Source organism: Pteropus medius, unplaced genomic scaffold (genome assembly GCF_902729225.1).
Source record: "Pteropus medius unplaced genomic scaffold, Ma_sr-lr_union100, whole genome shotgun sequence".
In the NCBI taxonomy this organism is placed as follows: Eukaryota; Metazoa; Chordata; class Mammalia; order Chiroptera; family Pteropodidae; genus Pteropus; species Pteropus medius.
In genome coordinates, this window is record NW_024344378.1 from 32,395,973 (window position 1) to 32,413,443 (window position 17,471).

A 17,471-nucleotide genomic window follows, 5' to 3' on the forward strand; every position below is an offset into this window, starting at 1 on the left:
AGGTGGGAGTCCTGCCATATTGACCTACTTCAAAGCCCACTAAGCTTATACCTTGCATCTTCTCATCCCTTTTGCATTCTTGCACAGAACTTGTGGGGACATCTGTACATTTTCCTTATCTGTGGGGATTAAGAGTGAATTCTCAGGAGTTAAACTCAGGCCTCTGTCTGTCAGCACACCTACTGCCTTTACTCTGATGAGCTTGTTCATGTTGGCATAAAGTCCCCTATGAAAAGATCCTCAATTCTCAAACAAAAACTTCTGTCTTCTAACTTGCTTCACCATTCAGTGATTTGAGGGCAAAAGTAGAGAAGACAGGGAGAAATCACAACATATGCATTACACTGCCTTCTCACAATCTACCCAGGGATAGAATCAGCAGGTTTTCTATTTCCTCTTCCTGTCTAGATGAGACTTATCCCTATGTCTATCCTTTTTTTTTTTCTTGAAGTGATTTTCTCCCCCTCCACATTTCCTTTTGTTTCACTTGTATAGTGTTGGGCAGGCTGGCTCGAGATATTTCACAATGTCATGTTGATTATTTTGAACTAAGTCATCTGGGAAGCAGCAAGAACGGGAAGAGCTCTCTGACTCTTCCCTGTCCTCCTAAAAGCAGAAAATAAATCTCCATGATAGATGTCCTCCCCACTCCTGAAGGACTGAGAGACAACCTTATGATAAGAGTTATAAAATCAAGTCAAAAAAGTGTGTATAAACAAAACCCGTAATGCCTTTATTAAGCCTAAACTTTGTTTAGATTTCTCACTGACGAGTACTCAGACTTGCTTAGATTCCCTTCTAATGAGCATCAACTTTCTTTGCTCTGTCGATTTATCACAAATATATTTGTTCTAAAAAATCCAAAAAAATGCTCAATTTGATCACTTTTTGAGCCACATTTTATGATCTGATCATTATATTGTGATTCTCCCATGTGCATATTACTGTTTTTTTTCTCCTGTTAATCTACTCTTGTGTCAATTTTATTACTTTATAACTAGTTCAGCCAGAAGAACTAAAGAAGGGTAGAGTGGGAGAAATTCTCATCCCCTCCCCAACGGTAGTATCTACTATATGCCAGTGTTGTTCAAAAAGCTTTACAAAACTTGGCTCATTTAATCCTTTTAATGATCCACAAGATAAATACTATTATTGCCTCCACTTTATAGGTAAAGATTTAGCTATGGAAGTGGCACAATCAGGATTTGGACCAATGTGGTCTACCTCGAATCTAAACTATGCTTCTTCCCCATTAGGTGGTTAGGTGAACTGAGAAACATGAATTATAGATGAATGAAAGGTCCATTTAATTTAGTATTTTCAAAATTTTATTCATGCTGCTTTTATCTTTAGGTATAAAAATGAATGAAGATCCGGGAAGATTGTAAGTCTTGAAGACAGTGCGAGATTAGATTAGAGGAGAGATCCACATTGTAAGGGCAGGCAATGCTAACCTAAATAGGAAAAAGAGTGAGGAAGGAACAACATTGTTAGTGGTTTTGGGGCTTAACAACAGAAAGGCCTATTAGTCTATTCACTGGCACATTGAGATTTGATCCCAGGCCTTCGATGATGAAATTTTCTGCTCCTTCTATTACTCATAACCTTTTAATTATGAATCTTGCCCTTCATCTTACACACAAACTTCTTGAGTTGATCTCACCTGTTTAGATTTTTTTTAAAGTGATTATTCAATGTTTATGGAAATAGACAAGATGGAAATAAGATGGAAATAGGCTCTTTCATGTTGTAGTTCTAGCCTGACATCTAGTTTTATCTTTTTATTTTCTGACCTCATCCCACTCCACTGCCTTTTACTAAAATGTAAAATTGAATTATTGGTCATTTTTTGAGTATATAATTTAATTCTCTAACATTTCTGGCCTTTGCACAAAATGATCTTTTTTCTTGACTGGCATCTTCTTGTATTCTCTTGGTCTCTCCCTTCTCCCGTTGTATGCAAAAGACTTGCCTATTTGATTATTCTCTATGTCCTTCAGATAAATCTTTCTGTAAAGCCTTTCTTGACTTCTAGAGACAGTTTCTGCTGCTGTTTTTGAGAGTAAAGTAGTTGTTCTTAATAACTGCTCTAGTACAAACCATGTACACCAGATTCATACTGATTCATGAGAGCCAATTATTCTGTTTTCAGAAATTTGGCAAAAGCTGCTTATTTAGCCATTGGTAGATTATTATGGTAGAAGTATTGATATCCCTGAAGTCTGAAAGCACCACAGATCATTTAGATTTGTTATGTTTTAATTTATTTTATTTTATTTTTTTTCTGGAGAGCTGGTTCACCAAGATGTCGCTAAAAATAACACTAATATTATGTCCATCCTTGTCCAAATATGTGACTATGAAATGAGAGAATTAGGCTAAATTGTCAAGCAATTAAAGTGATAGCATATTCTTCATATTTTTACTTACCTTATAAAAGCAAGTTTTATCAATCTAAAATGTTCCCTAAATTCAGGCTCAAGCTTCAAGGGGGAAAAATCTATATTCTGAAGAAATAAAGAAATAGGTCTGCATTTCCATATGTCATCATCAGTGAACAGCACAGCTATAGAGCTGTGAAAATTGCAGACCTTTACAACCCAGCCTTTGATTAATGACTTAATTAAAGTGAGATTAATATAACTCTGTTGGCAAGAACGAATGCTAGTGAAAGTAGAAAATATTCTGGCAATCTACCCTTCTAGCAGTCATTGTAGCAAACATTGATAACAGGATGACAGAGTCACTGACTTAAACACTTGGAGATCTCCTGGAAGAAAGGCCGATGTTCACTAGCTGTGCTCTGTGCAAGAAAAAGCAAAGAAATAAAATTTAACCGACTACAGTTAAGCCAATGTATCACACAGTGTAATTTTTTAAAAAGAAGTTTAGGAAAAATTTCTATCAAGCTTGGTAACAAGTAAAGCTGACTGCTCTTCATACTCTTCAATAATTGGTTTGTTTATTTTTTCCTTTTTTTTAATTTATGTGCACTATAAATCTTTTAACTAATTCTATCCTCCTTTTTGATCTGACAGCTGGGGGAGATTCGAGCTAAATTTGTGGCCTAAATAACTAATGTATAGAACTATGGGGCACATAAGTCTGGGTGCTAATCTAAGAGCTATATTTTCTCTTATCTTTATTTCCTTTGGCTTCATTCTTTCGACCTTATCTCACCACCTATAGTCTATGCATTTTGGAAGCCACCATGAGCCTTTTGTTCTGAAATGAGTCATAGATAAACAACTTAGGTTGGAGACTAGCACAGCAGCTGGTATTGTAAAGCACAGTCGAACTTTGAAGTCTTGCTTAATTCAGTGACTTTGTGCCATTATTTATGCTTCTACTCAAAATGGCCCTAGGATTCATATCCAAACTCATTTTGTAGTCACAGAACCCTGTCTGCCTGTCTATCATCTATATCTGTCTGTCTGTCTATCTATCTATCTATCTATCTATCTATCTATCTATCTATCATCTATCTATCTACCTATCTATCTATAATCATCATTATTATCTATCATCTATCTATCATCATCATTATCTATCTATCTATCTATCTATCTATCTATCTATCTATCTATCTATCATCTATCTATCATCTTAGTGAAGCTGACTAAAATTTCACTTTTTCTCCTCATTGTGCTATGACAGACATTTTTATAGTGTCAGAGAATTCAATATCCTTTATAGGAGATGGCAACAGTAAAGAAACCTGCTGGGGAATAGATAGTAAAGGGAAAAGGGCATAGAGCCACAATATTGACATATCCAAACCAACTTTTGTCAGTTTGCTTATCAAGTTTGCTTTGTCATTTTGATATTGAGAAAAAAGCTTAAGCTTTCTAAGCTAATTTAGGCTAGATTTTGATAAAAACAAACACTCTTTCACAACAAATTCAGTAGAACCATTATCAATTTAGTAATTATCCTATGGGAAAGGTATTTTTGGGGTAGGTATTTAGATTAAAATCGGAATCTTTTAGGGGAGATTTCTCAGAATTCCCTCATATTCATACCTGTGAAACCACTAAACAGTCTTCTTATAGCTCAAGCATTAACACATTGCATGCTGTTAAATATGTATATGTGTGTGTGTATATATATATATATATATATATATTTAATATAGAAGCCCAAATCAGAGGGAAAATTTCTATGGGTTTCTCTCATTTCTCTTTAAAAACATATATCTTTTTCAGAACCATGGGGAAAATATGCATTTTCTATAACAATACCTACTGTGTGAAATGTCAATAAAATTTGCACAGGCATTTAGCCAGTAAAATATTCAAATGGCCATATTTGTGAAGAAAAATGCAAAGAAAACTCTAATCTTTTATTCTCTACATATAGCATTATAGATCTGGCAAATATGTTTAGATTACATATCTAATTTTATCTTTTGAGGTGGATGTTATTATTGTTATTTTTTTCATATCTGTAACCAATTTATTTGTCTGAATCTTTTTTAAATTAAATTTATTGGGGTGACATTGGTTAATAAAATTATATAAGTTTCAAGTGTATAATTCTATAATACTTCATCTGTATATTGCATTATATGTTCATCAAAGTCAAATCTTCTTCTATCACTATATATTTGACCCCTTTTACTGTTTTCTACTTCTCTTTTCCCCCTTTCCTTCTAGTAACCACCATACTGTTGTCTGTGTCTATGAGATTTTATTCGTCTTATTCATTTGTTGCTTTCAGTTTTATATCCCACAAGTGAAATCATATGGTTCTCGACTTTTTCTGACTTATTTTGCCTATGCAGTACATTGTAAAATGACATGCCTAAAGTTGCAAGCTTAAATTAACTCATTCTATTTAATGTAATATTTGTCTCTTGTTTATGCAAGGAGGCATGTGGATATTGGAAAGACAGGGATAAATAAAATCTGTTCTATGATACGAAGAGCATGAGGGCAAAGGGCCAAGAATTCTCTCTGTATTCTCTCTGTATTCAAGTTGATTGTTCTAGAAAATATATTCTTCTCAATTCTGATTTTTTGATATAAAAGACAATTGAAATTATTATATCATCAGCTGCATTATAACATTAGGGTTAGCTGCATGTAGCTAGGGAAATATGAACATATTTCATATAGCTAGATAAATGGATGGATGGAGAGGGGTAAGTATACAAATTATGAATCTCTAAAACATCAGACACAATCATATTAAACGGCATAATGTAACTTCATGTTGACTATGATTCTTGAAATATTTATGATATCATTTAGCATGTCTATAAAAATAACTGATTATAAATGAATGCCTTAGTGTTTTTGTGATTATAATTTTTAAAAAATAAATGAATAGGCAAAATGTTAGGAAACACACTGTCCACTCTTCTTAAAACTTGGTGATGTGCACATGGCTGAAATACAGAAAAAAGAATAAGAAATTTAAAATGCAATCCTTTTCTTCACATTGTTCAAAGATATGAGTTTCCAGAGCAGGCTTTTCTTTTATTATCAAACTAAAATACTAAATATGTAAATGGGAAAACAGTTACTGATTTTTATCCCCACCTGACAGAATAATAAGAAATCAGTTTTTAAAAGCGAAATTTATTTTTTAAACAATTGCAGTGAGTAACAATGCATTTTAACTTAAATTTGTAATTCATGTTCTTCATATAGAAACATAATATTTGTTAAGGAAAAACAAATGTTTGAATAAAGAAATTGGGAAAGCAGTGAATGTGTGGATAATTTTCCAAATTATAGACAATGTTTAATTCTTCCACATATGTGCTTAACTTACCATAAAGTTAAAGTAGATTGCAATTTAAAAAATCTAAAAAGTAAAGATTGTTATTATAAAGGCCAACAAATGCAAAAAATGTAAGAGAAAAAAATAGAACAAAGGAATCCATGTTATCATTTGAAAATAGGGAGAAAGTATCAATTAAAATAGAGGTCCTCAATATTATTTTGAACCTATCCCTCAGCCTTATCACTGTGTTATTTGCAGGCACCAATGGGCATCTGCCCTGAGAATAGATTATTAACATTTTCTGCTTATTTGACTAATTAATTGAAGTGGTATATAAGCTCCACTTAAGGTACAAAGTGAAGAAAGTGAAGCAGAATAAGAGAAAGAGAAAAAGCAAGGCTCATGAAGTAAAAGAAAGAAAATGTCTTCCCTCAAGAACTGATATTAAATAATTTCTGGCTGTATGATACATAAATGCAATTAACAATATTTTAATAGACACTACCATATCCATTTGGAAGAACAACTTAAGATAAATAACATGTTTTAGCATCCCTGTTAACAATGTGTTCTGATAACATGAACGACATATCACATATAAAATTCAAGGCAAACTTTTTTTTTTCTAATTTAAAAAGCTGCTTTTGGCCAACCTGCAGTTGTAATTCTATGACAACTCTCAGAATCTGTAATTAATGGAAAAGAGAAGTCTAGACAGAGAGATTATATTTTGTGACTTGATTTTTATCACGTCACAAATTTCCTATGTGTCATCTTGACTATTTTTTCATTCTTCCTACCCAGGTCCTTCATGCCCATGAGACCTTCTCTTGAAAGCAACAGGTTTAGCAATATTATAATGATATCAATCCATTCTCATCTTAACCAGCCAAGAGCTGCTATTTCTTCTGTCTGATTGAAAGCTCGTACTGATTAAGAGTAATGACAAAAAACTGCTATTCTTATCTGGGAAAAATAACCACCAATTCATTTATAAAATTTTACATAGAAACATCATTTATATGAAGTATTCTTAAGTTTAAACTTAGATATCTCCCCTGGTTTCTTCGATTTTAATCCTGAGTCAAAGTTTTATAGAATAGTGAAAGTCCTATCAAAGTAACTATTCAATTGGTCCAGATTTATGTAGTCAGTTGGTAATGTTTTTGCTGCTGTGTATACTTTACCTCAAAATATACTGACCAAATATTTGTTTTAGTTGTTCTGTATAAATACTGCTTATCTTTATACTATCTCCATTAACTTAGGGACAGATTAATTTCATGATTTTTTTATTGAAATGATCAACTTTAAATTGCTGAAATATGTCTGCTGAGTAGCCTATGATATTTTCATATTTCTTTGTAAAAATAGAACTTTAAAATACAGTGACATCTCATATATTAGGACATTAGTCTTCTGCCAAATTCAGATTTCTAGAACAGTGCTTAGATTTCAGTAGTGACTCAAAAAACATTCTGAGAATCACGTAACTTTAATTTTTGAATTCACATACCAGATCCCTACTTCGGGTTTAACGATTTTTCAATAACAATAAACAAAACAAACAAACGAAGACAAACTTTCTCACTAGGAGATTTGAAATACACTGGAAGATAAATTTTAGAGAGAGGCACTATGACAGTATTAGTTAAATTTAACAGTTTAAAATTGAAGGAGAAAAAATACATAAAGCTGTATGCAGAGTCAATATCCTGGGATGCTAGTTGAGATGACTCTAGAACATCAGAAAAATATTATATTATACTTAGTGATTTTATATTGAGTAAGTAGGAAAATATAATATGCTTAATCTAACTTCTATCTAAAATATTTTATACTAAAAACTATTACTTTGGTGCTTCAAGGAGTAAGCCCTGGAGTTCAGTGGTACAGATAATTATTTTTCAAAATTTAATATGCATATAAACTACCTTGGATCTTGTGAGAATGTGGATTCTTGTTTAGTAAACCTGAGTGTGGACAAGATTCTATATTTCTAACAAGCTCTCAGTGAATGCTGACAATTTTTTCTAGCAAGGTATGTATAGAATGCATTAAATTCCAATAATGTCGGATAAATGAGATGTTACTGTATTTAATCTCAAATACTTTTTGAAATCTGAAATTAAAACATATTACTCATAGAAGTTGGCAAGTTTATGTTACATACAATTCATTCATTTTGGAAATAAGGAAATAGTATTATAATTAATGTTTAAAACTTTGAGACATGTGAGAGTGAAATAAATAATATGCACTATTAAATCTTTCAACCATATAATAAGCATGCATGAGATAATTTTATTGAAATCTAAACTTGGTCAATACTGTGCAAAACTTGAGACGAGCTGTAACTATGTCATACTAAATCACATTCAATAGAATTCTTAATTCTCTTGAATTATATTGTTTCATTCTTTTTACATCTGGAGAGTATGCAACACACAAGGAACATTGGGGAGATTTTTTTAAAAAGGTATTTTTGTTTTCATTTCTGTTAATGGTGAAACACTGTGCTTTGTTCAATGGTGAAAAATGCAAGATGTGTTATTTGATAAAAAATGCCCAGGTGATCATTTTCTGGTTCTACACTTTATGCACATAAAAATTTTATGTATTAAAATATTCTATAAATAAACTGGAGCTGGGAGAAGTGATATATTATAATACATTTGAAGTTACAGATTTATAGCCTTTATAGGCATTTCACATATTATATAAATTTTTGATCCTGCTAAATTCCTTTATACCGAGTTCATAAAATATTCATGTCCAGTGACATTAATGTAAGACTTCTCTGATCTTACTACATCTTTCATCCCAAAACTGTGGTTCTAGATGCATTATTGCCTACGTGACCCTTTTGTATCTCAGTAACATTTTTCTGAGGATGAGATTTCTGTGATGCTCCAAATGATGGTTTAACTTCAGATGGCTAAATAAAATTATCTATCATGGTTGGTATGGATAGAATGTTTATAGAGCGTGTATGTGTGGTGGCTGGGACACCAGGGAAAATTGTAAATGACATTTACAATAGAGATGTGACTTCAAGTGTTCCTTAAAAGGTCAAAATATACATATGTAAAAATTTTTTAAAAAATATATTGAACAATAAGGAAAATAAGCGCATGATTCTAAATAATTTACAGGAGATTCTCACATTTACTATCACTTTGTAATTCTTCCATAAAAAAATCAGGATAGACAGCAATTATATAAACCCATTACCTGTAAAATCCTCTAATATAATTTTTTGCATTTTTTAATGAAAAGTAAAATTACATGAACCAAAAATGTTACACTAGAGATGAAGAGTAATTTATGTTAATCGACAAACTATAAATGATTACTTAGTAAATTTTTTCTGTTTATTAAAATGAAAAAAAATTCAAGACTCAACAAAACAGGTATATATTTAAATGACATATTATTTGATGAACTGAAAGTCTGTCCAAAAAGATTTTCTGGGAAAAACAATTAATCGATACAAATGTAAGTGCAAATGTCTCTTTTTAAACTTTAAAGCATATTGTTCAAAGTTTTAGCTTGTGTGCATGATAGAAATTCCATACATTGTTTTCTCAGTGACAATAAAAAGCACAGTTTATTAAAAACTGAAGTAAAAATCAAAATAACTTTTTAAAAAATTGGTCACAGTTTTGTCATTGGTATATGGAGGTTGTTCCAGGGGCCCATCCAAAGCTCGTCATCATCTGACTGTGTATGGTCACTGTGGAATTCCAGAGCTTCCTTGATATTCTTACTGTCAACGGTGGACTCCCGTTCAACTGTGCTTTTCAGCCTGTTCCCCAATGGTTTCACTGCTGTACTGTCAGTCCCCAATGGGCAAGGGGCAAATGTTACCAGAGTTGGTCTTGTGTTCATTTTCTCAGTAGAAAATGGCCCTTTTGATAACGTGTTCAGGGGGACATTCTCCTCATGTGTCACTGCCAACGTGTCTAGTTTCTTAAAGTGCCTCCCTAGTCGGACAGGAGAAGAAACTTTTAAGTTATCCGCGAGGCAGGCACGACGGGTTCTCACCACAGAACCATTCTGCGCAATATATATATTGCCGTTAATATTACTGTGGATATTAGGATTGTGAAGACGGTTTCTCTGACATTCAGGAGCACTGTCTTCTCCAGTTGAACTTGTTTCATATTCTCGATCAACAACTAACTTGATCATTCTTTTTCTTGCCCACTGTCAAAATTTAAAACAAACAAACAAACAAACAAATAATACGTGAGTCATTATCAAAAGAATTAAAAGGGCAAAGATTACAATGCATGTGAAATTTATACCCTTTGCTGGAAAGCTATCAAAAGTAAATAACTCAAAAGAGATAGAGAGAAGCAACTCTTGATTAACATCAGTTTCTTTTCCAGTTTCATTGGTTTTTGAGCTTAATAACTTCTGAAGAAGGTGTTGCTGAGTTAGGAAGTAGATATTTACTTTAGGAAGCACTTGTACTTCTTTAGATTAAATCGCTGCTCTACATGAAAGGAAAAAAGGTATTGCTGTTCTACATGAAAAAAAGGTATATTATTTCTATTTAACTAAGGATCTGATCCATTGTTTGACAGTTGCTATACTATTCAGGAAAGTTAAATGGAAAGAAATGCACAGCATTAATATATTCTGTTCATTCTAATATGTCCATGCCCAATATTTTAACGATATTTTTAAACCCATAGTATTCTAATTCACGTTTATTGTTAAAGCCAAATTTTTTGTGTAATTTAATGCATTTATTCCTCTTAAGTGTCCTGGTTTTCTGGGTCATCTTATTTAAATACAGGTTAACTTAAAAGAAAATATCTTCCTATTCTGCACAATTTATTCAGAAATACAGAAAACTGAAAAACTAATTATTGTAAACTTTCCTTTTGTAGGCAACTGGAATACAAGGCACATTTTTACAAATTATTTTTCTTTTATCAGTTCACATTTGAAATTGCAAGGGGCAAAGGTTAAACAATATTAGGTTAGTCTCAAAACAGTATTACATTTTTGGGTGTGTGAACTATCAACGTATTGCATAAAGTGAGCTATGCTTTTGATTTTCAGATATATATTTTAAAATTATGTTTACTTACTCAGAAAAAAATTGTATAACTGTAACAATTTACTTATTTTTTTCTAAATCCACTTTAACTCATATACACAATGGAAAAGAAATGGTAGTAAATTTGACTTTTTAAAGTTCATTTCATTTAATTTCTAATATTTGAACGTGCCAGCTACAAACTTATTTGAATATATTTATGATAGTTTTGATAATACTTTTGCCAGTTGAAATGTACATATATGCAAAAATAAACTTTTTGAGATCTCACTTAGTGAAGCCTATCAAAAAGAGTTATTTTTCAAAGATGATATAAAAACCACATATCTATTCATATAATCCATTCCAATAGGCAGGGCATTCTTGTAATGCCACGTTGCATTAACAGAAATCCTGCTAAATAATTTTAAATATGGATTAACCAATTGTATGTCTTCTGAGTAACTAATTTAAGAAAGATGAGTCAGTTTTACCCTAATACACTATTATACACATCTATTTGGATAGCATATATATTCACTTTTCTGGCATGTCTCTAATTTTTAGTCAGATCAAAATCATGATCAATTTCCTCCTTTTCAACTGTCATTTTAGAGAACACACAGAAGGCACTGCACACAAGAGCACTCATCACTGCAAAACTCCCACCTATTGTGATCTCTTTTAAAGTGCTGTGTTGTAACCTTCAGAGTTTGCTCCTGGAGGCTTCTTTTGATTTGCATTCTTGGTTGTGCCATATTCAGGCACCTGAAAGCCCCATGGACCTCCAGACTGACTTTCACTACTACTGCTACTACTTTCCGATGCTTCTGATTCCTCTTCACTTTCCACACCTCCTTCTGCGGAAGCCGATTCCATGCTGCCTTCTTCAGTGACATCTTGAGATTCAAGGTCTGTTGGTTCTTCCATAGGGGCCGGCTCACTTTCTTCTTCTGCTAGGTGTTCTTCTTCTCCCACCTTCGATTCTTCAGGTTCTTCAGGTGGCTCCTCTTTTTTACCTTTGACTTCCTTGATCTCTTCAACAATGGGCCTTCTTCTTGCAAGAAAAATGTTTTTCCTTGCCTTTTCTCCTTCTGACTCTGTGGATTCTGATTCTTCTGATTCTGGGGTAGAACTTTCCTCTTCCTCAGAAGCTGTCTCTGACTCAGACTCCTCTTCTGTCGTCTCAGACTCACTGAACTCAGATTCTTCTTCACTGTACTCAGTATAGTCACTTGAGGATTCCTCCTCTGATTCTACAGTGCTTTCTGTAGCTTCATCTTGGTCCAGAGTTAGTTTCAAATAATCTTTATCTTCTTCTTCCAGGCGTCTCTGCCACTCTTCACCCTCGAGGTCGATAATGCCTCTTCTATCGGCTAGTCCTCTAACTTTCTTAAAAATCATTGGGAATATCCTGGCTCTCTTCCAGGTTGTATATGTAGGCTCAGCTGCTGAAGGCTTTTCAATAGTGACAACTACTTCTTCCTCCTCACTAGGCTCTCTAACTTCAACTTTTGGTTTTTTAATTTTCTTTGCCTTTTCCTGAAAATCATGAAAATGCAATTGAAGTGTCAGCTGGGTGATGGTTATGTTGTGACCTTGTCCCACATAAGTTAAGCAGAAATGAATCTGCAGGTTGATAGCTTCATGCAAGTTATATGACTATTTTCAGAAAACAATCACATAATTCTCTCCTCATTATCCCCACTGCATATAGACAGAAGATAACCAAGAAAAAGTAAATTATTTTAGTTGGGCTTGTATTGTATAATATCAAATTCAAATGCCTTATCATTTTTTTCTTATTCAAAATTTATTTTGCATCTTACATCAAAGGAGAAAAAAAAACAATCATTATCTCTTCTCCCTCCTATTTCTAGACTTTAATGTTTTTAATGTATGTGTTTTTAACAAAATTTTAATAAGGAAATTATGCTAGTTTATCTGAATAGCTTGTGAAATTTGACTATTTTCTTAATTTTGAATAGGGTAAAGCTATAGTGACATTTATTTGTTGTGTGTGTTTTTTTTTTGGCAAATATCCCAAGTAAATATTTTTTATATAAATGACTCATGCTGATTAACATAAATGATATTTTATTAAAATATTGTTGGTAATATTTTATTTTCCTGTGATAACTGAAAGATGGAGAATATACTTTTTTCATGATTTTTAGATGTACTAGATGGTGGAGAAACAAAAGTAAACATTGTTTTGCATAATATTTTTTATATATTTTATTATAATGTTATCTTTATGGGGAAACCTTTAAGATTTTAGAAAATGTAATTTTACTGTGGCTTTATTCCAAGTGTTTAACATTTTACAGAAGGATATAAATTAAGCTTATATAAAACTAATTTTATTCTATACACAAGGCAAATGATCAGCATTATTAAATTTCTATGGAAAACATGTATTAAATGAATAGGAGTTCTGATTTTTGGAGTATTTTGTAGCCTGCTATTCAAATAGGATCAATTTGCTCTTGAAATATTAACCTTACATAAGCAAATTATAACAATTACCTCTTCCTCATCATATTCCTCCTCAGCTTCACCAACCACCTCACCATACTCCTCTTGTCCAGCAGGTGGTAACAAGCGACGGCGACTTCCATACTGAGGCATTTCATACCTGTAATAGAAACTTACAACTTTAAATGGTTTTTTTCACATGGTCAGTGTAGACTCTACCATGACTGATCTCTGTTTTCTTCTTTTTCTTCATCATTCAATCAAGAGATATTATAGCACCTATTAGGCTCCTTGTAAACTAGTTACAAAACCATAGGGTAAGTATTGCAACCCGATAACCAATGATTTTGCGATAATGGTACCCTGGAATAACAATAAAGAGTTAAGTTATTTTAGATTTAAGTTTTGAGAGCATCTAGAATGAAGAGAAAGGCATATTGTTCTATAACTAATTGTAGAATTTAGGGCACAGAATAGGTTCTTTCTAAAAGTATAGTAGTTTATTCAGAACATAAAGTCTATCTTATAGCAAAGATTTGCTTCAAACATGATCCACAATGGTCTTTACATTTCTCTACTGCATTTTTAGAAAGTGGTTAACTTATATGTGTAGAAGTGAATTTTTAAATACTTATTCTTAAGTCTTAAAGTATGATTTTTTTTTTTTCAATTTCTCGGGCAAAATCTTGAGGCTGACTGATTAGATAAAATGTTAAACATCTTATATAAAAAATGGTGAATTCAGGAATTGAGCAAATATGTTTGACTTTTATTTCCTATTTAAATAATTCTGAATAATTTTCATTGCATTCTTAGAGTTGTAGTCAATACCAATATAGAACATCAAAACAGAACTAAATAGGAAAAATGGTTAAAACTTGACTAAAACTAAAACTAGATACATTACTCATTTTCAAAAGTAAAACTGATGAAATGACATCTATAAAACAAATGCTAGTAATAATTATTTACTAACTCTTTATTATTCATAAAATATTAAGATACTGGATAAGAAAATCTGAAGATGTACCCATGCTCATAACTGTAATAATCTTGTCCATATTCCTGGCCAGGATCAATTCCAGACTCCATGGATAACTCCTATTGTTCAAAAAGAGAAATTGCATTTGAAAACAAATTCTTATCACATTTCAGGTCATAGTTAGATTTCCAGACCTAGAATTCGATGATTCTCAAAATATACCTGTCAAAATAATTTCAATTACAAATGTTAGTTAAACATATTCAAATATATATTTTTTTCTGGCTATAACTATTATACACAAAATAAGATTATGTTATTAGAAATGAAAAGGTAAAAAGGTAAAAATTTGTTACAATCTGTTAAAGATTACAGTTGAGCATATCACTTGTTCTTGGATAAATTTTAAAACTATCAATAAGCAATTAATATTTTACTCTATTTTAACTTATGTTGTTAACAGACTTTAACCTTGAGGAAAAGTATAGCATTATCTTCAGCATTGTTTCATCTTCTTGCTAACAGTTTTCTAGTCCCTAGAGCACTTTAATTCATCAAAAGCTATTCTTAAGAAAAAGTCTGATAATAATTTATACATTAATAAAAATTTATGTTAATGTGAGCTATTTCCTAAGATGTTTACATTTTAAAACATACTCTAATTTTGTATTTAATTCTCTTTTAAAAGTAGGAATTTATCAGAGCAGAGCTTTTTCAAGTTTCCAATTCTAAATTCTGGACAATACTGATTTTTGTCAAGCTCTATTCTTATAAAAAATATTTTTTTTCTGAGATATACATATGAAGCTAGTTTTTAGATAAACATTAAATGCAATTTCATTACATTTACTTGTTAAATTCTATTTCAGCATTTAAGTAGGTTGAACTGAAAAGGTCAACTAAATTAATTTTGCAGTGAAGAAAAGGGAAGAAGAAAAATTATAGATATCCACGAGAAAATGGGTTGGTACTTATTTCTAAAATTATCTGTTATTTGTAAGAACTAATTCTGTTGATCCAGGAATAGTAAAGAGTCAGGAAAAAATGTTCTCTGAGAGCACAAATATATCATTAGAGAAGTATGAAAATTCATGGCCTGCATGACCCTTAGTTGTTCTTTGTTTGGCAAACATCATTTTTTAAAAATTGAATTTGTTGCCAAAACTCTAATCAAAAATACTACAAAAATTTTTGGATTTGATTTCTCTTGAAAAATAAAAAGATAGCAACACTGGGCTCATATTTTTGCATGTCATGAATTTAGTTAGAATGCTTACAGTAATTATTTTCTCTCCTGGTTACTACTGTGTTAAACTTACTGTTTTACATCTATACTCATAGTCATAATAGAATCTCCCAACTGCTCTTTTTAAGTCTTTTTACATCTAATAACTCCATTCACTTACATTACTTTCTAGATGCTTAAGTTTGCAATCTTTCTACTCTACTAATGTACCAATGACTGCAATTTATGAAAACTTCGTAAGCCAATTGCAAAGGAATACAATTCTTATGTTAAAACTACTTCAGTTTACCCACCAGATAGCTAAAATTAAAAAATAAATAAATAAATAAAAAGATTACCAATATCATGTTTTGGCAGAGACATGGAGCGCCAGAACTCTCATAAACTCCTGAAGAGATTATAAATTAATAAAATTCTTTGGAAAATGTTTGGCAATAATACTAAAGTAAAATATATGCATATCTTTTTTTGCAGAAATTCAATGTAGTTCAGTTTATATACCTGACATAAATGTATACAATTGTGTACCAAAATACCGTATTCGTAACATCCCCAAACTGGAACCAATGCAAAAGTCCATGAGGTAAACACACTACAACATCACACAACAGAGATGAATCTCTCAAATAGAACAATGAGCACAAGAAGTCAGGTACAAATAGAATATATTATTCTATGTTATTCTATTTGTAGACACTTCATAAACAGACAAACTAATGTGTGTTCAATTAGCAATAATCACACCTCAGATAAATCTCATTGCCTATGATACTGCCACTGCACAATGAGTGCCTACATTTAGAAAAAAAGAAAGTCCTGCCATTTATGACCTCGAGAGCATCATGCTAAGTCAGACAAGCCAGACAGTGACAAATACTGCATGACATCACTTATATGTGGAATCTAAACAAATACATATATAAATAAATAAAACTCGAACTCATAGAAACAGAGAATAGAAAAGTTGTTTTAGTGGCTGGGGGTGTGGACAATAGGGAGACGTTGGCAAAAGTTTAAGAATTTTAGCTACAGATGAATAGGTTTGAGGTTCTAATGTAAAACATGGTGACTATAGTTGACAATGCTGTATTGCATAATTTAAATTTGCTGAGGAAGTAGAACTAAAATATTCTTACACATAATAAAAGGTAAATTTTGAGGCGATAGATGTGTTAATGAACTGAATGAGAGGACTCTTCACAATGTATAAATGTAGCAAATCACCACAGTTTACAAATTAAATATCTTACAATTTTATTTGTCAATTATACCTCAATAATGCTGAAATTAAATACATATAAATTATAAATATGTAAATTATATATATGTGTATATATATATATATGCATATATATATATAATTAAAACATCTATCTTAAAATATAAAGAATCCAGGTGAGTGATGAGGGAAAGGAGAAATTATACCTGAGTGTTGATATGGAGGGGCTCTTCTGAAGAGCTAGTAGGGTGTGTATACTCTGAAGATATTTATCAACTATACAGTCTGATTTGTACACTTTTAAGCTGCAATTTTATTTCAAAAAAAAAATGTTCCCTATAGGAAAGCAGATAGGAGGGTGGGAAATGAAATCTAGAAAGACCAGTAAGAAATGGGAACAAAATTAAAGTCTAAATTTAAGGTATTCAAACTAAATGCATATCTGTATGTATGTATGTATGTATGTATGTATGTATTAATATCTGCCTCATATTAGTAGGTTTAGACTTTTGAGGCATCTAAAACCCAGTGTAAACCCATTACACTGTTTTAATTGAAGCAAATAGGTCTCAGAACTAACACTTTTAAAGTGCATAGCCAATACAAGTTTAATTAATATGTATGGAGACAGGGGAAAGACCACCAAATGATTTTAAAGTTGAAACCTAAATGATTATCAATGAAAGAATAAATGTAAAATATGTGGTACATACATACAATGGAATATTAACCTTAAAAAAGAAGGAATGTAGATGAACATTGT

The 17,471-nt window shown here is 31.6% G+C and overlaps 1 protein-coding gene across 2 annotated transcripts in view; it reads right to left on the reverse strand.

Annotated features, from left to right (window-relative positions):
- Positions 1–9,242: 9,242 nt before the first annotated feature.
- Positions 9,243–17,471, reverse strand: part of PCDH15 (protocadherin related 15) — a 730,119-nt gene continuing 721,890 nt past the window's right edge. The window contains exons 32-33 of one of the 2 annotated variants that reach the window (XM_039871826.1): positions 13,313–13,421; positions 9,243–9,939 (exon numbers count right to left, since the gene is read on the reverse strand). In XM_039871826.1, the coding sequence (XP_039727760.1) occupies positions 9,388–9,939; positions 13,313–13,421 (661 nt within the window). In that variant the 3' untranslated portion in view covers positions 9,243–9,387. Of the gene's footprint in view, positions 9,940–11,467; positions 12,326–13,312; positions 13,422–17,471 lie in introns of those variants that run through there. The other variant, XM_039871827.1, reaches the window with a different exon arrangement.